Source organism: Phyllopteryx taeniolatus, chromosome 4 (genome assembly GCF_024500385.1).
Source record: "Phyllopteryx taeniolatus isolate TA_2022b chromosome 4, UOR_Ptae_1.2, whole genome shotgun sequence".
Lineage (NCBI taxonomy): Eukaryota > Metazoa > Chordata > Actinopteri > Syngnathiformes > Syngnathidae > Phyllopteryx > Phyllopteryx taeniolatus.
Window position 1 is genome coordinate 31,862,109 of NC_084505.1, and position 25,011 is coordinate 31,887,119.

Below are 25,011 nucleotides of genomic sequence, written 5' to 3' on the forward strand. Positions count from 1 at the left end.
TCGTAGTAAAAGAGTGCGGGTACTAGACTGGCCTGCGTGCAGTCCAGACCTGTCTGCCATTGAAAATGCGTGGCGCATTATGAAGCGTTAAATACGACAACGGAGACCCCGGACGTTTGAACAGTTGAAGTTGTACATCAAGCAAGATTAGGAAAGAATTCCACCTACAAAGTTTCAACAATTAGTGTCCTCAGCTCCCAAACGTTTAGTGAATGTTGTTAAAAGAAAAGGTGATGTAACACTGTGGTAAACATGACCCTGTCCCAGCTTTTTTGGAACATGTTGCAGCCATAAAATTCCAAGTTAATGATTGTTTATTTATAATAGTTTATCAGTTTGAACATTAAATATCTTATCTTTGTAGTGTATTCAATTAAATATAGGTCGAACATGATTTGCAAATCCTTGTATTCTGTTTTTATTTATGTTTAACACAACGTCCCAACTTCATTGGAATTGGGGTTGTGGTACGTTGACCTTCAGTTGCATATCAAGGATATGAAATAATCAGAATCATCTTTTTTTCCCAAGTATGTCAAAAACACAAGGAATTTGTCTCCGGTAGTTGGACAACATTAAGACAACAGACAAAATGTAATGTGGTAATGCCAGTACTTTTTTTTTTGACAATTGTGTAAATGACGCAGAGTACTCTAGCAATTTAGAGCAGTTTGAAATAACTACTAGACCAACAGCAGAGACAACTTTATGGAAAACATTTTCAACACATACTGTATTGGACATGAAGGATAAACAGCTTAAGGTTGTACTAGTAGGCTAAAAGTGGCACTAGTAGTGGAAAAAAAAACATTACTCGTAGGACACACCCATCCTGCCAGTGCACTGAATTGTCTTACAAGTGAGGACAAAGAGTCTACTTTGTACAGAGACTTATATAAATGCTCCTCCGGCTTTCCACGGTACTAGTTCCTTGATAAGTGCCTTGCGGGTTGCTTGCTGTTGTGGTCGTACTTGTGGTCCGCCGAGGTATGTGATACTAGTGCCGAGAAGCGGGCCCTCGCTCAAGCAGAGACAAGTCCAGCGTCTGCATCGCTGTGATGGACTGATAACACTCCAGGATTCTGCTCAACACAACAAAGTCAAAGTATTCATGTACACAAGAGGACACGTTACACTCTTTTCATCTTTTAAAACACTGCAACTTTGCGACAATATTTTGGTTACCTGTTGCCACTTGAGAGGCAAAATATCAGTTTTCAATTTTTTTCAATTATTTTTTTTTTGGGGGGGGGGGGGGAGCATACATCTCTCGTTTTTTTGACTGCATTACCTCGTGCAGATGGGCCCGAATGTGAAGTGGCTGATTTTTTTAACAGGGGAAAAAAACATGAAAAGTGTATGAGCAAAAAACTGCGCATTAATAAATGAATCGAGGAGTGCAACCTAATAAAGTGGCCTAATAAAGTCTAAAATATTATGATAACGAAGCCTGACAATGGACCAATAGCAGCCCTCTTCTAAACTTTCCAGGAAATGCGTGAAGTAACACGGCTTCTGATTGGCTGATTCCCAAGCGTGTGTGATTCTTGACCACATTTGGCCGTCGACTTGAAAAGTCAGTTTAAAGAGTCTCCGGATCTTTCATCTGTCTCGGGTTTGTACAAACGTTTAACGCGTTAATTGCAAACATTTACCACCTGACTGTCCCTATCTTTTGTGTTTTTCCCTTGCTTGACGTAATTTGGCGTTGCCGCGCATACCGAAACAAACTGTCATGTTATGTTCCTCTTTTCACGCTATGTTTGGGCTTCTGGTTCTCGATGATAACATGTTAAAAAAAAGTCTCCATTTTGGTTTTGGCAATGTGGAAAAAGCTGTCCTCGTTGTTTTTGGGAAACGGTCTCATGACGCTGTCGGGACTTACAAAAAAACCAGCACGTGTAACATAAACATAATATAAAGGGGGGGGGGGGGGGGGGGGGGGGGGGAGACTGTCAGAATTGTAAATTCAGCCAGGAAATGCCACATATGTTTGGTTATAATTTGAATGTGGGCTCGTTTTTTTTTGTTTTTTTTGTTTGCCGGGTGAGCCCAGTTGGCAGGCAAGTTTTAGCATAGTCCGAAAAGAGAGCAACGTTAATGTGTTAACTGTAAATCAATTTTGTGTTTGTATGATACAGGATATGGCTAAATTGGGGTCCATCCAAGCGTCCTGTTGACGCAGTCATTCAAATTTAAGAAAAGTAATAAAAATGGGTTTTATTACTTTGACAAAGTAATTGAAATCATTACACTATTACATTTTCAACAGAGTAACTTGTAATCGTAACCAACTACATTTTCAAAGTCATTTCCCCAACACTCCGCTTTGCTGAGTCAAATTGAATAAGACAAACATTAAATAATGAAAGTAAAATGTGGTCATTAAAATTATTTTAAAATACATGCACAGATATCTTTTAGATGAGTAGGATAAATAGCATGCAGTTCTTCTTGTTTTCCTGTGGGCTTGTCCCGTTAGGGGTCGCCACAGCGTGTCATCCCTTTCCATGTAAGCCTATCTCCTTCATCCTCCTCTCTAACACCAACTCCCTTCCTTCATGTCTTCATTCCCATCATCACATCATGGTCCACAGGGATTCCAGTCTAACCTCATATGTCGGCCCATCCATCACCACTGCAAACAGGAAAGGGGCTCAGGGGCTGATCCCTGATGCACTCCCACCTCCACCTTAATTTCCTCTGTCACACCGACAGCACACCTCACCACTGTTCTGCTGCCCTCATACATACTGTATCCTGTACTATTCTAACATACTTCTCTGCCACTCCAGACTTGTGCATGCAGTACCTCAGTTCCTCTCTGGGTGCTTTCTCTAGATCAGGGGTGCCCAAACCTTTTTGTCCCAAGATCGACTTTTCAAGCAGCCAACCTCCCGCGATCTACCTTTTTTTGGGGGTGTGGGGGCCGCAACCATGTCTCCGGTTTGAGAGCGCAGAGCGCTACCAGTGAGCTATAATACTGAGCCGCCGACACAGCTCAGCACCAATGTATGTTGATGTACCTTGGCTCACCGCATGAGCCAATCTTGCACAACACAACATAATTAACAATGTAATTTTTGTTTGTCATTACCTGAGTTTACTCCGATGACTTGCACTGAAGTGAATCAGCCAGGGATGCGTAGTCAGTGTCGTATTTTCCATGCACAGTCCTAACATTTCCGTTCTTTGGTAATGCGATGGCAAACTGGCAGATGAGGCATACGCATTTCGAAAATGTCATCGTGAAAAAATACTCCTCGTCCCATTCCGTATGAAAGTGGTAAGTTTTTGTCTTCTTTCTTGGTCCAGCTCCCCCACTCATTTTTATACCCTTTCTTAAGTTTAAGAGAAAACACCGAGAGATAAAAACTGGAGTTTACTCACTGACTAGCTTGTAAGTGTCAGAAAAATTCAGATATCATCGATTATATATGTATATCAATCAAGCAACGGGATGGATGATAGGCTGATGTCCTTTTTTTTTTTAATGTCAAGCGATGTCATGCGATCTACCAATACTACCTTCGTGGTCGACGGGTCGATCGCGATCGACGCATTGAGCACCCCTGCTCTAGATCATATATGTCGAGCTCAGACCCGGAGTCCAAATTTGGCCCACGATGTAATTACATTTGGCCCGCAAGACCATAGCAAATGTGTATTAGAGCTGGCCCGCCAGTATATAGCACATGTGACTCTAATATTACAAATCCCAGAATGCTTTGCTTGTGTGTTGGCCCATCAGTCTTGACCGGTGAGCGCCCCTTCCCTTTCTGTTGCAGTCGTTAGCAACTATGCTACCAATCTCCTAGAGTAAATTTACACCTCCCCTTCCCAAAAATGGCCAAACGAAAGATGGAAAACGGTTAACTTCCGAGACAGGTGGGAGGCCGTAAAAGGGGCCGGAGCTGGGACCAGTTGAGAAGCTTTTGTGAGTTTTGGTGGAGAAGTCTTCCTCGCCGACGACCGGGCCGGGCAGGACATCCACCTCACCTGACGTGGCAAGGACGCAACGCGCCCGCTCCGAACGTGTGGCAAACAGAGACACCCGAGAGACGTCCTGCCCGGGAACTCGTTGGCCTCCTGCTTTTCCTCCTTCCTCCCTTCCGTCGAATCCACCCGTTCCCGGGCCGGCCGAACACTCGGGAGCCTGACTCGCCTGCCTCAAACGTGTTCCAGACACATAAATCCAACATTGCGGTCTACTAAAAGTACAGATTAGTGCATATTTGGGTTTAAATTAACGAGAACAGGAGTCCTCAGCTATATGCATGGAGTACACGCCCATTCTGCTCATCTCACGTCACAATCCCTTCCTTTGCCAATGTTCGTCTGTACCTTGTTTGTTTTGTGTTTGTCTGTGTTTTATCCTGTAGAAACCCCTTTTTATTATTACATTTTCTATCAAATTCACCACTTGCATCATTGTTTTGTGTGACTGGGTTCGGAACGAAACCTCTGGAAAGTCTAGAACTCAAAAGTTTCTAAAGTGTAGCCACCTTCCGATAAGAGACTGATTAAAAAGGTTTGTCCTCATTTCGCCTCAAGTTGAACTTGTAAAAATATGACGTGGAGCCCCTCATTTATATCAAATATCTTGATTTATAACGCTGTAATTTAAAATTACGATAACCCAGAAGTGACGCAGGCGCCGCTTCCAACTCGTCCTTTCCTTCTAAATTCAGCACAATTCTTATTTCATCCATAATCGCTACAATTGAATGTTTTTTTGTTTTTGTTTTTTTTAATGTCCTTTATCAACTCCGAGGCAGGGACTGTTAATAGTTTGAAGTTTGGATTTTTATTGAAGCACATTCTTATTTTTTGGGGTTGTTTTGTTGTTGGCCTTTGAAAAAAGATTTACATAAAAAAGAAAGGTAGTTGGAGATCGATAAATAGAAGATGGAGAGACAGAAGAATCAATGTTATATACTAAAATAAAAAACAACAAACAAATACCAATGTCTTGTATCGCAAATTTGATTTCTCATGTTTATAATATTAAAGTTAGTTTATTCCAGATTCGGTGTTTAAGCAACATTTTTGTTTGTTGTCATATGATGAACTTTAACGCTACATTTCTGCAGAAAAGGGAAACATGCAGATCGTAGTGATTTTTCATTAAATATGGAGTTTGGCCCGTGACGTTGTCCCAATTTTTTTATTTTGGCCCACCGTGAATTTGAGTTTGACACCCCTGCTCTTGATCTACCAAGACACCATGTAGCTCCTACTGACCTTCTCTGTACTTTTCCAGCATGAAACCATACTGCTGCTCACAAATACTCACTTCTGTCCTGAGTCTCGCCTCCACTCCTGTGTCACTCAACATACTCAATCACATCTGGCTGTTGATGATTGGGTTTCTCTGTAAGTGACACAAGCATTGCTTCATAGCTTGCTATTAACTATCTGTCCGTGCGTGTGTTGGACACTTCGACTGTCATGTCAGTACTGCACTTGTTTAATATAATACATTTGAAATGTAGCAAAAACTGTTATCCCTTCTCACAATGTTTGGTTCTCAGAACGTTCAACACCCACGTTGCTGTTACAGTAACGTTCCCTGAATGTTACGGTTGGTTAAGTTTTGGTGTTGGAGGGTTGTAATGTGTTTTTCTAACAGTACGTGCTAGTTACATATTTGGTTCCATCAACGTTCCCCTAATCTTGCAGAATGTTTTTTTTTTTTTTGTTCTCTTTCGGTTGTATTGACATTCTGCTACATTGGTAAATTGTATGTAAATGAATGGCTGTATGCAAAGCTTGTTGGGTGAGACAGATGAGTTACCAAGCAGAACGAATCATCTTTCTGTCGAATACAGACGCTGCTTTTATTAGACATAAAAGAGTTGGACTCTGCGGTTGTTTCTCGAGAGCAGAACACCTCCCCTGTTACCTTCATTTTGGTCATATGGAAATGCCTGCTACCCGTTTTGACATGTTATGATCACAGACCGATCTAGCTGCTGTGTGCACACTAGGTACTGTAAATATAGCGGTGGTGCAGGGATGAAAAGTATTTAGCCTGGAGTCATGATTCAGAAAAGTAACCAAAGGTTCATTTAAAGGAATCATGTAACAGTGTCCGTGTGGAGAATGGCGCCCATTTTGTTATCTTTTATTCACAATAATAGAGAAAGTTAAAGCACAACTATGTTTTGCGATCATTTATGTGCTTTACTGTGATACATATGGGCTTGGCTTATAAACGTCCCCTGCGGAGTTTTACTGTCTAAGTGATTAAAGAGGCATATTTTCCAGTCGTCTTTTTTTTGTTTTTTTTAGGAAAAAAAGTTAGTTGTATATTTTCATGAAAAAAGTAATCTCTAATTTCTAGATAAATTTGCGCAAAATTAATTTTAAAAAATTACTGTATTTGAGAAAAATTTCGCTTTTTTAAATATGTTTTTAAAAATATTTTCCAGATTAAAGTTGAGATGTCATATTTGAGAGGGGTGAGTGAGGGGGGAAAAAAGTCATTGGGAGGGGGACGTATCCTTTTTAGATTACTCATATAGTTTCAAGAAAAAAAGTCGTCTTTCATTTTCGAGGTAATTTTGCAAAAACAAAATTGAAGACCAGAAAATAGCAGTATATCTGTAATACTCTTTTACATACTCTCTCGTATGTGTGGACATGGCCTGAGTAACTTTTTTTTTAGTACAGGACCTGATATTTATATCTCAGACTCATACGTTCTCAACAGAACATACCGAGAATGCTTCAAGCCGTTTTGAGGCATTTTCCACTCTAATGTGACTTAGTGCACTAGTCTGTGACCTCCACAGGTCACGCTCACAGATGCTGTGTTTGCAGCAAATGACGAGCGTACGGCCTTTGGCCCAGTTATCAAAACCCGTCCTCCCCCTCCGCCCCATACGCAGAGTGTTTTTCTCCACTCGGACCATGTGACTGGAGGTGTACTGTTTCATCTAGGAGGTCAAGACCCACAGGCGTGAGCCCGCCGCCAATGAGAAGTATTGCGGTAAGGCGACAGTAAACCGCTGCCTCGCAGTGATACTACTTTATGCCCTCTTTTCTCTATGCTGCATATGACACAGGGCATATGATATGCAGATACGTCAAAAGTATGGGTGTTAGTACTGATACTGAAAAAAAACAACAATTCTGGTCAAAGTATAAGTACTGAAGCCCTTACTTAAGTAAAAGTACCAAAGTACACACTTGTAAATGTACATAAGTAAAAAGGTCAAAAGTAAATCGACAGTTTCCAGCCCAATAATAAAATGCATATTGATTTTCAAATTCTTTCATTTTTTTGGAAAACTCATAGAATACTTCTGCACATAGCAAAAACGTCACATTGTTAAAGTAATATGCAACATAAATAGTTGAACAGAAAAGTAAATTTGTTTTTAACGTTTGTTTGCCCACTGCCAAACATTATGGGGGGTAAAAAACTGGAACTGGTCGAAAATTTTAGCAATTTTCTGTTGCAGTTTTGATTCAGCAGTGGGGAAATAAATGTGTTTAAATAAATGTTAATGCTCAAATGTCATTGGAACGCTGTAGCTAACCAAAACCGCAGCACCTAACGAAGTATGTAAGCCGTTTCTCTGAGGAACTTAAGTGTGGCAAACAAGTTTCTTGCTGCGGTTAAGCTGAGATGGTGTCTTACTGTACTTAAATAGATTTTTCATGTATCTGTACATGACTTGAGTATTTATTCTTCTGGTGACTTTTTACTTTTACATCTTACTTTTCAAAACAAATATATGTACGTTCTAATCATTATACTACGTTCACACCGGACGCGGAAGTTTGCTTTGCCTTGCGTCCCCCGTTTGAGATCGGTCGTGGTAGTTATTAACATTTAAAAATGATCTTATCTAAGGTGAGCGAGCGATGACACGACGTAAAAGACGTGAAGCTGGGTCAAAACCAAAAGCTGAAAAAAACGGAAGAGGAATTAAGCTAGGCAAGCGCATTGGTCATAGATATAAACATTGGGTAGCTACGACATGGCCCTTAGGGGAAAACAAGGACGTGAGATTAAATTATTTCACATTACTATTTGTCATCTTGTTCTTCTTCTTCTCTTCATGTGCCATTCCGCCCAAAGCAGTATAATGCAGAAAAACAACGAGTAGTGTCAGTTGTTCATTTGAGTATGCCGCTAAAAACAGACGGCATGCCGCAAATGGCCCCGGACCATAGTTTCGACACCCCTGCCCTGTATCGTCTGCGTGATCCAACTTGTCAAACAGACCAATATGTGTGTGTTTTAATGTTGCAACTTCCTGTCTGCGTTTTTTAGATGTGTGTTTGCACTCGAGCTGAGCCCGTCTTCGTGTTGCGTTGTTTCCTATGACCCTGCTGTCCCGCTGTCCCCTCTCCCCCACTTTCTGTTCCAGCCTGTGAGCGAGTGTGTGTGTGTGTGTGTGTGTGTGCACGCGCGCGTCCGTCCGTCCGTGCGCGCTATGGGGTGACCTGCAGAGGGGCTCTGTCATTGGCTCGCCATCCTCCCAGGCCAAGTATGGAGAGTGGAGGTGTTGACGGTTGTCAAAGTACCTTTTGCCTCCAATAACGCTCAGCCAAGTAGGACACTGATGATGTGCTTGCAGCTGTAGGTCAGGGTACAAAGACCCACTGACCTTCATATTGGCTATCAGTGTTTTTTTGAAAATTCCGTAATTATGAAAAAAAAATAATAATCCACATTCTGACAAGTCATTTTGCAATATTCCACATCTTCCATGACAAAATTCCCAAAAGAATGGACACATTTTACAAATACACATGATCCTTCAACATTTATCAACCGATTCAAACCGTTGCAGCGTTAAACTGTCCAGCACATTCGGGACATTAATTAGCGTTAGCATATCAACTGCTGGAATGTTAGCATTTGGTCAATTCTCATTTGAAATGGTACCTGAATTGTAAAAGATACAATAATACACATTTTTGCTTCAATTCAGTGGATGTTGTGCTGCACCTTCTGTTGTGCACGCCATGGCCACTTGGGGGTCATATAACACAGACATACTGTACATGGAGCTGGTGTCAGCTCCTCCGTAAGTCACAGTAATGTCAGTTGCTCTTGGCAGAGGCTGAAAAATATACGCTTGTGAGTATAGTTACATTATCTGTCTACATGTGTTGCGGCAGCGTTTGTGGTAAAATATCTTTTGCTGAAACGTTTATAACGCCGATGCTGTTCCTTTGCCTGTCTATAGCGTTTACCATTATGTGTTAGCATTAGGCTGGCGGAATTTAAGGCAAAGTTATGTTTTAAACACCCAATGTGTAATTGTCTTTGTTTTATGTTTAGTTTGACAGTAAACCTCAAGTGGGAGTGGCAACAAACAGCTTGAAGCCTGTTTTTTGAAGAATTGCTCACTATCTTCCAAACTGCTCAATTACTCAATCAACAATTGTTTGTTGTGTTCTCACAAAAAAAGTCAAGAAAAAAAAAAAGAAGTCACTTTGTCATTCAAGATGCAGTTTTATAGAAAGAGAAACAAAATCCATCTTGCACTAGTCTTTGGAAGGTTCGGATGTGACGTTGGTCGCGTGTGTGTGTTTCTGTTTGGGAGGAGTGTAAATGGGCGTGTATGTACTATTCATAGTGTGAGAACCTCAGAGTTTTATTAGAAGTCACTGAGTCCTTCCTCATCGAAACCACGGCACTTCAGGAAGGAGTTCCTAGCGCTCATTCACTACACGTTGTAGACCTGTGAGTACGGTGATTTGACTTTTGTTGCTGAATTTAAGTGGATTTAGCCCCTGCAGCTGTGATCAGACTCGTCTGCCTCCGCTGCATTAAATAGTAACACACTGTGAGTCTTATTTTTTTGAATTGTTCTAAATGCAATGTGTGGAAATGTGTTGGTCAGGCTTAGAGGTGAATAACGTATTCATTTAAGGATCTGTTTTCAAACATTGCTAATTAATTTGTGCTTGAGGCCTGAGCCGAAGGTCCATCACAACAAAAACAAAAGTCCAAATCATTATGACCCAGCATGAACTGGTCACATTTGGTCACGGTATCCGCGTTTAATTATAGAAGTAGGTGAGAAGTCAATTGTTTCTACTGCGGCTGTCGTTCATGGACCTGTTAGCTTCTGATGTAATGGTCGGATGTCTGAAACAAGGTGCGCAGACACGGTAGTGTATACAGTATACTGTATACACAAGAGTGTGTTTCCACAAACCCTCTGGATGCCCTCAAACATTTGAACAGTAGTGTAACAGGAAAGGCAAGAATGAACAGTTCAATCTTTCATGCAAATTCATGTTTGGATCCCCGTTACCTCGGGCTCATCCAATTTGCATCTGGAATGAGGTATGCTGTAGGCCTTTTATAAGTATAACCATAAAATAGAATTGGGATTTAATTTCTGAGCAAATCTTCCTTTTGTACACATTTTGAATTCATAACCGTGCTTAAATTTTGTCCCCGAGTTGAAATGTGAGCGTGCTCCTCTATCTCCAACTGCAGTGCTCTACAGCCATGCAGGGTCAGGAAGTCCTGAGACAGCTGCGGCTTCCGGAGCTGGACGACCTGCGCCAGTACATACGTGGACTTCCCACCAACACGCTGTTGGGCATGGGCGCCATCGCCGCCTTCACTACCTACTGGCTCTCCACCCGGCCACGAGCCCTCGAGCCACCGTGCGACCTCACCATGCAGTCCGTGGACATGCTAGTATGTAGTCTCTTTTTCCCAGCAAAAGGCAGGAGTTACAATATAGCAACTCCACTACTAGGCAGCGCAACTACAGTTAGACAAAGGGTGCTTTCATCCACTTGCGTGTTGGAAAGCATGAGAAAAGCCAAAAGTTGTCTTGTCTGGTCATTTATACATGCACACTACATACTTTTACACCTCGTAAAAATGATCAAAATGATGCTCTTTATCACGCAAACGTCCAAAGGATGTTGCCGTGCAAGGCAAAATTGGGCTACTGGACTTCTTCCCAAATTGACCGAAAAGTTCTTTCTCAAACTTAGTATGAGCTCGAACAGTGATTCCCAACCACAGTGTGTCGTGAGAGATCAAGTGTTGTAATGCGTTTAAGATTCCTAATTACGGTATCACTAGCAGTTGTCTTTTCTTTGAAGCCATACTGAGGGCTGATCTAGATTTAAAACAAACAGATAACTACAATGTGTGACACACGGAACCAATGATGTTTACAGGGCGTAAAATAAAGCACAACTCAGCCTTCCGTGACCAAGGCAAGACTATACTGAAAATCGGGTGTGAACTGGGGTAACTTTTCTTTTGTTCGTGAACCGGGTCGTTCAAAAACCGAAGTTCCACTGTTTGTGATTTTAGTATAGTATGTGCCTTGACTCAATCAAGGTTGGGGAAACCGTTAGAAAGACTGAAATTGAGAATTATCCCTCAACCAAGATCCATCTTTAAACAGTGCGACCATGACACGAAGAACCATTTATGCATCTTTTTTTATTTTATTTTTTTCCTTATGGTCGTGACTAAGCTGCAGCCTTTCCCAGTGGACTGGATAAGAGGCAGGCTACACCTCGGACTAGTTGTCAGGCAGTCGCAGACAAAGAAGCAAAACCATGAAATAAAATGATCTTTGATTCATCCACATTGGGTTTCCCAGCAGTTCTGTGTTTTCTCTCCGTCAGGGCGAAGAAGGCGCAAGAAGGTCGGCGCTCAACAAGAGCGATGAACACATGACGTACTACCACAGCGATGCAAAGACGATTTACGAGGCGTTTCTACGAGGGCTCAGAGTGTCGAGTGAGTTGATTTATCAGCAGAATGCGATGATTGCCGTCATACCAGTCCATAAAGGTAAGTGCCACTTTCTCTCATAGATAACGGACCTTGTTTAGGCGCCAGAAAACCAAACCGGCCTTACGAGTGGCAGTCTTACAGAGAGGTGAGGTGTAACAAGTAAAATGTAACAAGTCCCAGCCAAAACCATTCCCACAACCTCGTTTTTGTGTGACGCAGGTTGCAGACCGGGCTGAAAACGTGGGCTCTGCCTTGCTTCACAAGGGTCACGCTCAGTCAGGAGACAAGTTCATTGGGATCTTCGCCCAGAACAGACCAGAGGTGACATGCATCCACGTTTTTTTTTTTTTTTTTTTTTTTTTTCCCCCCTCCTGTAATGTAAATACAGTACAGTGGAACCTTCAATGTCAACCACAAATCGTTAACTGGTTAACCTCCACTTTGTTCATATTTGTACATAAATGATGTTGACTTGGCCATGCTGTGCTGAGTAGCCAGGACAGAAACGACTGAAGCGCATGGCTAATTTGCATACGAGGTCAAGCTGACTCTGCACTGGATTATTTTAATTGCGGGGGCGTGCACCGACGAGGCGGCCCTGTGATTGCCCAAATATGCTTCTGTTGTCGTCTATTTAGTGGACCATTTCCGAGCTGGCTTGTTACACGTACTCCCTCGTAGCCGTTCCGTTGTACGACACACTCGGCGCAGAGGCCATCAGCTACATCATCGATAAAGGTGCATTCAATATCTCTGCGATGCCATCAGTGCGCGACATCGGGGGGGACGATTGTTCATTTGCCGTGTGTTCCTCAGTCTCCATCAGCACGGTGATCTGCGACGTGCCCGAAAAAGCCCGGATGATTCTCGACTGTTTCGCCGAGAAAGAGCGAACGGTGAAGACGATCGTGGTCATGGAGCCGTTCGATGGCGAGCTGGTGGCCCGAGGACAAACGTGCGGAGTTGAGGTTCTGAGCCTGAAGGAGTTTGAGGTTTAAATATTGAAATACTATTTTCTCTTTTTTGTGCCAAACAAATTCACATTGTCATTTGGATATTACTTTGTTGAGTTTGGATTGGACATTTTCTTATTTTAAACTGAACAGATATTTAGTTTTTGTTATGCAAAGGGACAGCTTGGTTTGTTGGCGAGGTTCCTCCTTTAAAAAAAAAACAAACAAAAAAAAAACGCTTCTTCAGTTGTAGATTTCTGTTGGAAAGTTGTCAAATGTACGTCCATGTTACGAGTACCATTTAGGGGTGGTCACACGGGAATCCTTTATTCAATCAATCAACAGCTAAGAAGAAGTCATTTTTTTCAGTTTGGCCATCATAAGCTGGACAACTGAGAATCTTCCGACTCGACACTTTTCTCAGTGTGCATTTTGACTGTTTTGCAGGACTTGGGTAAAGCAAACTACCGTGACCCCATGGTGAGTAGAAGCACATTGGTCGGAATCACTCATTTAAACAAAATCCAGCAAACGGATTATATTATTATTATTGTAAAGAACACTAGAATTCGTGCCTTTATTCGTTCCGTTTTTTTCTCGTGTAACATGGTTACAGCCACCGAAAGCGGAGGACCTTGCGCTTATCTGCTTTACATCTGGAACTACAGGTAAAGACGGAAAATTATTGCAACCTTTTGACTTTTCCCTTTTTTTTTTTTTTTTTTTAAAGATATGTATTCTTTTCAGGAAACCCCAAGGGTGCAGTTCTCACCCACGGAAATATCATCGCAAACACTGCAGCTTTTCTTAAAATAACAGAGGTAAACGCTTTATTTCATTGCTATGGGGGAGGATGGACAAGTATTAGAATATCTTAAGCTCCATGCCCAAACTACAAATGTGAACAAGATGGTATCTGGTTACTTTCACCTCTTCTTTCCCCTCCTCTACCATGCTTTCCAGTTCATCTTCATACTTATTCTTCACTCTTCTTTTGTGTATGACGTCAGGGCAAAATGCAGGCCACTTCCAAAGATGTGCACATCTCCTTCCTCCCTTTGGCCCATATGTTAGAGAGAGTAGTGCAGGTATGCCACGCCCCTTCACTAACCACGCCATGCGCATGTGTTTTGTGTGTGTGTCCCTTACAGGTGCATTGCATGCTGGACTGCCGTGATGTTCTCGTATCGTATCTGCCGCTAGCTCACATGCTTGAAAGGGTTGTTCAGGTACGCCACTGACGGACTTGGAAATATTTCAACAAGAAAACAAACGTAGATTTTCGAGATTCGTTTAAGTCTGTTCGAGCAAGGGCCCGGATGTCAATCTGCTTCATAGTCACTTTTACAACCGTGCGGTTGTGTTTAACACTAATATTCACTGGTTTGGAATCTTCACAACTGTTCCTCACTGCTTCTTCTAATGATTAATCCAAGCAAATTTAAAGACAAAAATGGCAGCCGCCTGGATTGAACGTGAACCGGTTTAAACTTGCTCCATCAGGGCGTCATCCTCATCCAAGGCGCTCGCATCGGATTCTTCCAAGGCGACATTCGGCTCTTGATGGACGACCTGAAAGAACTGCGCCCGACGTTCTTCCCTGTGGTGCCACGTCTGCTCAACCGCATGTTTGATAAAGTCGGTCCACAGTTCGGATTTTCGCGTGGGGCTTTTGTGCCGCCACGCCTGCAGTAGAAGCGCTGACGCAAAACTATGTTCCCCTCTGCAGATATTTAGCCAAGCCAACACACCATTAAAAAGATGGATGCTTGATTTGGCTTTCCGGAGGAAGCAGTCGGAGCTGAACAGTGGCGTGGTCCGCAGGGACAGCATATGGGATAGGCTCATCTTCAGAAAAATACAGGTCATAGACTAAATAGCTGATACTGAGTCACAAAGTTACAAAGTCGAGGCAAACTGCAAAGACGTGCCACGTTTCAGGCATGGCGCGAGTGCGGGAATATGGCCTCAGCGTTTCTCATTTACTTCCTTCTGCAGGCGAGCCTGGGTGGTCATGTGCGGCTCATCCTCACAGGGGCCGCGCCCGTGTCCCCCCCCGTGCTTACTTTCCTACGGGTCGCGCTGGGGTGTCAGGTGAGCCGCTTAACGACGGCGCCACTTCCGTTATCGTCACTGACATTCCGCACTCGACTTTCTCCTCAGTTTTACGAAGGCTACGGCCAGACCGAATGCACAGCGGGATGCTCCATGTCGATGCCTGGCGACTGGACAGCTGGTAACAGAACCTCCTTACATATCCCGCTCCGGGGTACGACTGGTTCTCAAAGCAAGTCAGTGAAGACTATATGTGTGCGTCTTGTGTATTATCTCCAGGTCACGTCGGACCTCCTCTGCCCTGCAACGCCATCAAACTGGTGGATGTAGTAGACATGAACTACCTGGCAGCCAACAACGAAGGAGAGGTTAGGAGTCAATAGGTTCCCGTAGACTTTTCATCCTATCCTAACATCGCTTTTGGCTGAACAATACTCAGACATTCTAAAGAGATATACAGTGGTTGAACACAATCCGTTCTTAACGGTGGTCCAACTTCAATTTGTTCAAAGTTCAAAATACCATTTCCCATTGATTTTTTTTTCAGCTGCATCACACCTTTTACATCATACTCACAGTATGATGTAGTTTTTGATGCTCTGTCAGGATTACATAATATAAAGTTGTCCTCCTCTGATCCCTTGTCAGGTTTGTGTCAAAGGACCAAATGTCTTCCTGGGATATCTGGGAAACCCCGAGAAAACGGCGGAGGCCATCGACAAAGACGGATGGCTGCACACGGGGGACATAGGGAAATGGCTTCCGGTAGGCGCGGGACCTCGACTTGTATGCGTGGAGGAGGAGGATGACGAAGGTTCCCTTTCATAGCGTCTCAACCCGTCTTTGGCAGAACGGCACTTTGAAGATCATTGACAGGAAGAAGCACATCTTCAAGCTGGCGCAAGGAGAATACATCGCCCCGGAGAAAATTGAGAACATTTACAACCGCAGCGACCCGGTGGCGCAGATATTTGTGCACGGTGACAGTTTACAGGCGAGTGCTGCAGCATTATTCTGCGACCAACCAACCAAACATGATATGCTTGTTGACTGGATCTTGATTTCAAAAGGCATGCTTGGTGGGCATCGTGGTGCCTGATCCGGACTTTTTACCCATTTGGATCAAGAAACGAGGCATTAATGGCTCCTACTTGGACATGTGCAAGAGCAATGTGAGTTTACTTTGCCAACAGAATTCCCAAAACGCTTCGCCTCACTTTGTACGCACGCTAAAGTTTGCTGTGATCTCTGGCAGGATGTTAAGAATGCCATTTTGGAGGACATCCAGAAGCTGGGCAAAGAAGCCGGACTCAAGTCTTTTGAACAGGTGATCTTTACAATTTATAATGGTTGATTGTTATGATTTATTGGATCAATATCTATTTACTGATGCATCTCAAATTAGAATATGGCATTTCAGCAGTTCTATTCAAAAATGAAATTTCAAAGATTCATAAAAATGTTTGAAAAGGCCAATTTCTACATATAAAATCATTTTTCTCTCATGTAATGTTAATTCTAATTCCTTTAGATGCTGAATTGTAGGTTATTGTTAGTTGTAATCTAATTAAAATTATAAAAAAAATAAATCATGACATATTTCAGTGTGTTTATTAAATCTAAAATATATCCAGAAAGTATTCACAGCGCTTTTCCACTTTTTAGTCTTATTTCAAAGTAGAATAGTTTTTGCCCCTCCAAATTCTTCACATCACTCCCCATAATGACATGATTTTTTTTTTTTTTTTTAAATACATGTACATGAATGAGTATCACAGGCTTTGCTGCCTAGGTAATCAAACATATGAGCACAACTGTGTGTTTTCTCATTTACGAAATCAAAGTAGGCCTGTGAATTTCAAAATAAGAGCAATTAAATAAAAAGAAAGTATTACATGTTCAAATAAAGTGCTTAACTTCAGAACAATTATTTGAAAAAACTAACAAAATACAGATAATACTTCGTTTTGATCATATGGGTAGAAGCAAAATCATGTATTGTAAAAATGCATTATACAAAGGTAGAAGGGTTTTCCAGAATTTTTAGGTCAATCAACTTTGGGGGCGCGTATTATGCATAGGTGCACATTATACACGCGAAATTACGGTAGCTGTATAACACACTCATCATCAACAGAGACAAACTTCAAAATGTACATTGGATTTAGTCCAACTTAAGATCTAAAACAATGAACTGCATAATTCCCCCTGTATTTTAACAAAATAAAAGACAAAATCAGCCTCTATTATCTACTGTATGTAGCCTTACTATATATCCTCCATTTTTTTTTCTCTCTCTTCAGGTGAGAGACATTGCGTTACATCCGGAAATGTTCTCTGTGCAGAATGGCTTGCTGACACCAACGCTCAAGGCTAAGAGGGCAGAACTTCTGAGTCACTTTAGAGCGCAAATAGATGAACTTTATGCCGGCGTTAAGGTCTAAGCGAGGGTAGTGAGAAAGTTACACTTGAATGGGAACATGTCTGCCAAAGCCAATCTGGACTTTTTTTTGTGTGTGTATGTGTGGTGTTTGATGGCGGTGCTCAGTTTGAAAAGTGTACCATCTTTATTTTTTAACACTAAGCTTTCGAAATCATGTGAGTGGTTTTATTTATCCGAGTATAAGGGTTATAAAGCACAATGGACAAATACAGTACGACTTGTGTAAACTGCGGGAAGTTTTGTCATGTTAGTGGATATTTAATGATGTCATTACAGGCGAATAATATTTGAATTGTGCCTAATATTATGACACATAATAATAATATACAGTATTTTTTGAATAAATTTGCATTCCCGTTTCTCAGCCATGTGGCCTGGTACCTTTTACGCAGGTGGGGTCTAGGTTGTTTTTGTGAACGCTTCAAATGGAAGCACGTAATAGCTGTGCTTTTAATTCTGCCTTTGTCACATCACTCGGCTTAACGGTGAATCATGATGTTTGGAATTGAGACCCTACCTGTTCAAACCACATTGTGTTTGTATAATAATGTATAAAATATTTTTTTTTTGCTGTTTTGTGCTTAAGTTGTGAGTACAATTGAGACTTAACAGTTCAATAAAGTGCATCGGTAACTTCTCTTGGACTCTTGGCATCACCATTTACTGCCAATGGAAATCTTCCACGGAGCCGAGCAGCAGCTCATCCGAGATTTCCTCGGTGTTCAGCTCAAAGTCGTCGAGGCAGTCCGAGAATTCCCGGTCGTCCTCGGTGCCTCTTCCCCACGCGTCGCCAAATTCCTGATCCCCAGGCGCCGGCTTTGGTGCCTGTCTGGGTTCAATGTTGCCTGCCTCATCCATCATGTATGCCTGGTCCGCCTCGTCCTGTCAGGAACAACAGGACAAAATGGTGGAAAATATATTATAGAGGGGTAATTTTCCTATTTTACTTTATCAAAACATATAGAATGTAAAGAAATAAACAGTTTGTGCATTGTGATTTAATTCTGCAATACAATTCATTGTGTTGCTCCTTCTGGTCTACCCACCTTAGTCACAGGGAGGCAGTACTGTCTAAAAGTCATGCAAACACAAACGAAGAAGAACAGACCCCCACTACTACTACTACTGTGATTCAGTAAGTTGTGGTAACGTATTTCGTAGAGGATAAAGAACATCGTCAATGGGATTTTCCATTATATGCATGTTAGCATTAAGCTAGCGTAGCGTTTCAAAGATGAAAAAAAAATAAATACAATATTACTGACCAGCATCATAATGTAGCTGATGCAGATCTCCTGTGGCAGTGGGTAACCTGTAAAAACAAAAATTAAAATTATATCGGACCGCAATACCCGCGTACTTATTCATGACTAAAAGCAACAAAAAAAACAATGTGTGTACTTGAGGATCTGAAGTTCCTGCACTCAGGATCATGACACTTCTGGTACCACACTTCCTCTTTGAGATCCACCACAATCCTGCGCACGAGGAGCGGACTCATGTCAAAGCGGCGGCTCACAGGGAGACGGTTATCGGGGATCTTGCCAACTAAACGTACATGATGTTGTTGCTTTTGTGAAAGCGGCCCACGTTGTCACACCAGCGGTACTTGGCGATGTCATAGACCAGCAGCTGCTCGGCGGCAAAGTAGTTCCACCGCCTAATGCCTGTGAAGATGGGAGATGGTTAACGCAAGTATAAAACGAGACCATTAGTTACAGGCGCTTCTAAAAAAAATATTTCATTTCAGTAGTTCAATTAAAAAAGTTAAACTCATATTATAAGGACTCGTTAAACACATAGGAACTTTTTAGAAGGTCAATTTCTATATTAAAATTCATTTTCAGTTTCTTGTAGAATATTCAAATTTTTCCTGAGATGGAGAATTTGGGGGTTTTACTATCTTGTAAGCTACACTTATCAAAAAAACAAAAAGCATTCAATATTTTGTGTGTATAATGTATCTATATGAGTTTCACTTTTTGAATTGAACTACTGAAATGACTTTTTTCCACAATTTTCTAATTTATTGAGATGCATCTGTAAAGTGGAACTTCTGAAGTTGAACATAATCAATGATGTAATGCAAGCAGCGATGACTGAAAGCGTTACGAAAACCACGAGAGGGGCGCGGGCTCCCTCTAGTGGTATGAGAAAGAATCACTGCCAGAGGACAGATCAGTTGCATTTAACTTTCAAGTAATATACATTTGCATTTAATCTTTTAGAACGGTTTGTTTTCAAACTTTTACTCTAGGTAAATAAAAATATTGAATCATTATTCAAGCAGTGTATTTTTCTATAATCATGCACAGTGTTAATGTTCAAATTGCATAATGTCACAATGGCTTACATCGATATTAAATATATATTTTTTAGGAATGAAACCTGACTCCTTTTTGATCGACACCCAGGCCTATTACACTACTGAATTTGGATGTTGGTGCCGGAGAGTTAGGGTATCCATTTTCTTGTTGAAAATAATGGGAACTGAATTCATCTGTTCAAGGAGTCAAACTGTCACACCATAAAACCTTTATCAAATGTACGGGCTGTGTAACATTTTACTGTAACACGAGTGTAAAAAGCAGTAAATATGCAGAGGGCGATTACGGCACGTGCCTGGGATGTGAGTCGTTATTACTCATGAAAAACAAATTAGTAACGTGTGCTGATTCGGAACAAAATGTTGCTCATTTTGCAATATGAATTCTATTGTTCATGTAATAATACTATTGTGGGCTGCTGTCATATTGTACTGAGCAGTCGAGACAGTGGTGCGTGTATCACCAAAAATTCATCTAGTTCACCGTGCTTATTCGACGCTACAGTCATTACCCGAGGACCGCCTGTGTTTTCTAATTGTCTCCACGATCACAACACTTACTTCCTTGAATGGCGTCCCTCCTCACCACCGTTAACACGAAGTCATCCACTTCTCGGTGAGGAGACGTCAGGCAGCCCGAGCGCGAGCCTGTCGAAATTAAAACGGACCGTTTTGTGTCAATGAAACAAGAACATTGTGACCCAACAGGATGACTTTTTCGTCCTCGCCTGGATCAGATGATAAGCCCTGCTGGCTCTGACCCCTGGTGGTCCTAAAAGCCTCAGCGTCCGTGACTTCCCACATCAGAATTCTCTGGCCTGTGAAGCTGATCGGATACAGGAATAACAATCGTCCTCGAATGTTGTGGTTGAGTTGCTTCACAGTAAATTGGTTCCAACGTACCTCACGTTGCACACTAAAGACGCTAAGAACACACTTTCCTCTGCAGAAACGCTCTCGTTGGGTTTGGAGATGAACTTGTTGTCGTCCGCTAAGGAGAAGGCAGCACTCTTCCCGACCTTGGATGACTTGTAAAGACGGAAATTTCTGTTCTTGGTGTAGACTCCTGTTGGGTGTCATTGAAAGAAAGTCTTGAAAGTGCTAAATGGCGGTAGTGCACCTCATAAAAGGAAGCAGATAGTGAACAATCAGAAAGTTTATGGCCACTCCCACTTGAAGTTTACAGTAAAACGGTTAACCATACCGCAAAACTTTGTCTCCTCGCTTAATGCTAACACACGATGCAAAATGCCTTAGACGAGCTAACGAAACTAGCATCTGTTGCCGGTGTTAGAACCCTTTAAGCAATGGCTACTTGAACACAAAGAGTGCAGCAACACATGTAGGGTGACAGTGTAACAATAATCAGAACGCATATATTCTTTATCCTCGACAAAAGCAACTAATATTACTGACACATCTTAAACAGTGGTGACTGACTTTTTTGTGTATGTACGTATGCATGTATGATACCGCCTCTGGTGGCAAAGGCATGCACACCAGAAGGAGCAGCACAAAGAAAGCATGAAATATCATATACAATATATACAGTATGTATATATACACACACACACACGTGACTCTACAGAGAAAGAGAGACAAAACATATTGTGTGTCTTACCGAGATCAACAAAAAGAGCACGGTTGCCATCCTTGTTTTTCACGTGAAGGAAACTGAGGTCAGTCTCTTCATGTTTCTGTCTTTTGGTCTGTGTACTTCCCCCTTCATTGTGTCCATCCAGGACAGGTTGAAGAATGGCATGAATAAAGGCCCCTAAAATCAACAATAACATGATTTTTCATGTATATTGCATATAGCCCGTGACGAGAGCCAGAGGCAAACATACCGACGTGAATGTTGTCTTTGAAAGACGCATTTTGGAGGTTGAAGATGAGATGACGACTGAATTTGTCTTCTGTGCTGGAGTCCAGACTGAGGATGTTTGTTGCGGAGCATTCAACCCCATAAACGTCCTTCAGCTTTTGACAAACATACTGTCAACAAAGAAACACGCGCACATATTTCTATTTGAAATTCAAAAATATATTACACAAAAATGTAAAGTGAACATCGTGGGTGGGCACTAGACACCGGATGCGTAAAAAAAATGTAAATAAAACAAACAAACAGGCCACTCGTGAAAACTAGTTTCAAAACACCGCTTAAAATTTGGCCACTCTCGCTTCATTTCATAAGGCAACCAAACAGCTCTCAGTATGTCACAATGCAGTCGACTCATAATACTCAGCGTACTGTTAAACCAACACCTCTCTGTCAGTGCCAAACAAAACTGAACATTGTTATCGCAGAATTGTAAAGGCAGAATTGTTGACGCAGCTCTTGTGTTGGATCTCTTTACAGATGGCCCAAATGTTGTGGCAGTTGAGTGCGTGCATATGGAAAGAAGGTCATTTTCCAGATTTTGAAACTAAAAAAATTAAATGTCTAAAAAAAAAAAAGACAATGTCTAAGGCTAAACGGCGCAATCCACTCATTAGGAACGTAGAAAGAAGCAACAAACTGGTGCAGCTCAATAAATAAGACTATGAAAACCATTTATTTCAGTAGTTCCGTTCAAAAAGTGAAACCTATATTATACAGATTCATTAAACACACAGTAATATAGTTCATGATTTTTAATTATGTTTCTATAATTTTGAAAAATATAGCTCACAACTAACAAAAACCCCTAATTCGCCATCTCGAGAAATTTGAGTATTAAAACAATCAAAATCATTTTGAATATAGGAATTATGCAGGAATTGGCCTTTTCCTTATGTGAATAAGGAATCTATGATAACAGATAGGAATTTCACTTTTAGAATTGAACTACTGAAATAAATGAACTTCTCCATGATGTTCTAAATTATTGAGATTCACCTGTATAATTATTAAGTTATCTTGATAATTATTAACAAATCTATGTTGAGAAGTCGCCCACCTGGATCAACATGGACACCATCTTTTTCCCATCGGCCTCTCTGTTTGAGGGCTTGTGGAACTCCAAGTCAAAGTACAGCTTGCAAACAGCGCCCTCTGGTATCACCTCGTAGCAGTGCATCAAGGACTGCGTGTAGGTCCTTGAGGGGGCGGAATAGTCGAAAAATAATAATAAATAAAGAGTATTTTTGTGTGTTTATTGAATCATGATAATAAATCCCCATTCTTTTAAAATGAGGCACTCAAATATATCTATATATATATATAAACACACATATATCTACACACGTGTGTGTGTGTGTGTGTGTGTATTTTTTACCTGTAGTAGTGCCACAGTTCACCGTAACTGGTCACCAGGAATATCCTTTGACCCCGGGGAGCCTTCTCTTTTTCCAGCGCAAACACATGCACAGGCTGAGGAGGGAATGAAGAATATCAACATCAGGCGGGACAGAAATCTACGGTTTAAGGCGGCGAAGACCAACAGGCCGATTGTAAACCGTACCTCCTTGCAGCTCTGAGCAAAGCCGATCGCCATACTTTGGCGATGGAAGAGCTTCCAGACGGAGGAAGGCTGGCACGGCCAAAGTCGAGGCCTGTAGCGAGGGATCACGGGACTGTGATGGAAGGCCTCGGCCAGCTGCTCCACCTTCTTCAGACGCTCGCTCCACTTTTTCATCCTCGCTTGGGTATTTATTTGTCCACTTCTGTGTACGCTGCAGCCGCACCGGCAGAAGGAACTCTGGGTGGTGACAAGCGACAATTCTTCTCAGCGTTTGACCTGCAAAAGCAGGGAAACATAAATCCAGAATCCCTAGACAATGTCCATGACAGACCAAAATCCGATGTTTTTTTTTTTTTTTACTTTCACCTATGTTATTGTATTTATGTTGATTGTTCCCACTCCATAATGGAACGTTTGCTACAGAAAAACAAAACAACGGTCTTGAATCTTAGATTAGCTCTTTATTTCGTCCCTGCATTGTGTTTGTTTGTAATTAGTTTTCACAGCGTAAAAGAACTGAAAACATCTCGCTTGTTCATTGAGTTGAGGGACAGCCACATAGACTGATACATCGATTACTTCATTTATTCCCATGGCGAAATTCAGTCATCATTCCAATAACACACATTTGAAAAATATTTACGTGTACAAACAGACCTGCACTGCGTCATACCGGTGTGTACTTTTTTTTTTTTTTTTTTTTGTATCGCTGAGGTAAACAAAATAGGTCACAACAAAAGCAATTTACCTGCACAATAATAAACATACAGTGTTTATAAATAATGAACACCTCTCTGACGATGTCAAAGTGAGCATGATCCTAAAGGCAAATATTTTGACAATGTACTCAAAATAAAATTTATGAATTCCCCAAAAAATACCACAGTAGAAACCATAAGATGTACTAATAGCACTGTAGTAAGTTGACTATAATGACTATAATCATAACAATAATAACGCAATGACGACAACTCATTAGCAACTTCACACGTAACAAAAAGGCGTCCGCATATAAAACTTTAAGGCCAATAGCAGCCAGTAACAAAACTACGGCGACATTTTACATTTAAGAACAAACTACTAACACAAGGAGTACAGTAAAGAAGCTGATAAATGCTTATTGACGTCATATGCTGTAAATGCTTGTAGAGTCAAGATAACTTACCAGTAAATTCGGTCCACTTGACAGTCTGATTGTTGAAAATTGCTGTTAAGAACTGCCCGAGTGTCAAATAATGCGATTTTATTTGAGCCGTTCTGACAGTTTTGAGGAGAAAACAGGAACGTCAACAAAATGTCAACAAACGACGGCCATTTTTGTTTTCGATTTTGGCGCGTCAGTAACCGGAAATACGTCAACTTTTTCGAAGTAAGGTCTTAAAAAATAAAAGTGTGTTCTACAAAATAAGAGAGCAGCACTTGTGCAGTAGTATCCACCCATCCATCCATTTTCTGAGCCGCTTCTCCTCACTCGGGTCGCGGGCGTGCTGGAGCTATCATCGGGCAGGATGCGGGGTACACCCTGAACTTGTTGCCAGCCAATCGCAGGGCACATACAAACAAACAAGCATCCACACTCACATTCACACCTACGGGAAATTTAGAGTCTTCAATTAACCTACTACGCGTGTTTTTGGGATGTGGGAGGAAACCGGAGTACCCGGAGAAAACCCGCGCAAGCACGGGGAGAGCATGCAAACTCCACACATACTAATAATACATTAACAAAGAAATAAAGTTATATGAAACCGGCAATGTAAATCCATTGAAGGGAGATAATAAAAACAATAAAATCATTTGTAAAAATTGGACACAAGTTTGACACTTAAGTTACATGGGACCTGCAAAGTAATTGTAACAAATGTAGAAAATATTTGAAAAATATATCTCTAATTTAATCTCTAAAATTACAAACTAATAATCGCCTAATAATAAATCACATTTTATTTCTTACATTTTCTAATAATTTGATTAGATTATAATACATTTGATGAACACACTCAAAACCTAAAACCTTAATATTAAAACAAAATAATAACATA

The 25,011-nt window shown here is 41.4% G+C and overlaps 2 protein-coding genes across 13 annotated transcripts; one reads left to right on the plus strand and one right to left on the minus strand.

The window, feature by feature from the left end:
• The first annotated feature begins 1,491 nt into the window (after window positions 1–1,491).
• acsl1a (acyl-CoA synthetase long chain family member 1a) lies at window positions 1,492–17,834 on the plus strand. 11 transcript variants are annotated; one of them, XM_061771742.1, is made up of 21 exons: window positions 1,492–1,615; window positions 10,475–10,681; window positions 11,635–11,749; window positions 11,827–11,891; window positions 11,966–12,067; window positions 12,385–12,484; window positions 12,563–12,738; window positions 13,147–13,179; window positions 13,316–13,367; window positions 13,447–13,520; window positions 13,710–13,928; window positions 14,203–14,337; window positions 14,429–14,563; window positions 14,698–14,793; window positions 14,863–14,935; window positions 15,034–15,122; window positions 15,403–15,519; window positions 15,605–15,748; window positions 15,825–15,926; window positions 16,010–16,081; window positions 17,058–17,834. In XM_061771742.1, the coding sequence occupies exons 2-21, from the start codon at window positions 10,487–10,489 to the stop codon at window positions 17,196–17,198; spliced, it is 2,235 nt and encodes a 744-aa protein (XP_061627726.1). In that variant the 5' UTR covers window positions 1,492–1,615; window positions 10,475–10,486; the 3' UTR covers window positions 17,199–17,834. The 11 variants fall into 11 exon arrangements, 10 of the variants coding, with proteins under 10 accessions (XP_061627726.1, XP_061627723.1, XP_061627728.1 ...); XM_061771739.1 differs by lacking the exon at window positions 1,492–1,615 and adding an exon at window positions 6,965–6,994; XM_061771744.1 differs by lacking the exon at window positions 1,492–1,615 and adding an exon at window positions 6,965–6,994 and having other exon boundaries at window positions 13,710–13,787.
• Window positions 17,618–24,594, minus strand: primpol (primase and polymerase (DNA-directed)). 2 transcript variants are annotated; one of them, XM_061771752.1, is made up of 13 exons: window positions 24,135–24,594; window positions 22,970–23,206; window positions 22,784–22,878; window positions 22,466–22,604; window positions 21,371–21,518; window positions 21,145–21,297; window positions 20,427–20,589; window positions 20,252–20,349; window positions 20,085–20,171; window positions 18,756–18,864; window positions 18,599–18,675; window positions 18,463–18,509; window positions 17,618–18,079 (listed from the first exon to the last, which is right to left on the minus strand). In XM_061771752.1, the coding sequence occupies exons 2-13, from the start codon at window positions 23,141–23,143 to the stop codon at window positions 17,858–17,860; spliced, it is 1,512 nt and encodes a 503-aa protein (XP_061627736.1). In that variant the 5' UTR covers window positions 23,144–23,206; window positions 24,135–24,594; the 3' UTR covers window positions 17,618–17,857. The 2 variants fall into 2 exon arrangements, with proteins under 2 accessions (XP_061627736.1, XP_061627735.1); XM_061771751.1 differs by having other exon boundaries at window positions 22,970–23,245.
• Window positions 24,595–25,011: the final 417 nt, after the last annotated feature.

Bases quoted from the DNA above. Each gene is read 5' to 3' on its own strand.
- primpol (XM_061771752.1), bottom strand. From the start codon at position 23,143: ATGAAAAAGTGGAGCGAGCGTCTGAAGAAGGTGGAGCAGCTGGCCGAG. The intron at 21,298-21,370 runs GTATGTTTGCCT...TGTTGATTTTAG, and splicing joins CAAAGACAACATTCACGTCG to GGGCCTTTATTCATGCCATT. The intron at 20,350-20,426 runs GTACGTTGGAAC...GTATCCGATCAG, and splicing joins TCTTTAGTGTGCAACGTGAG to CTTCACAGGCCAGAGAATTC.
- acsl1a (XM_061771739.1), top strand. The intron at 13,521-13,709 runs GTAAACGCTTTA...GTATGACGTCAG, and splicing joins CTTTTCTTAAAATAACAGAG to GGCAAAATGCAGGCCACTTC. The intron at 15,749-15,824 runs GCGAGTGCTGCA...TGATTTCAAAAG, and splicing joins TGCACGGTGACAGTTTACAG to GCATGCTTGGTGGGCATCGT.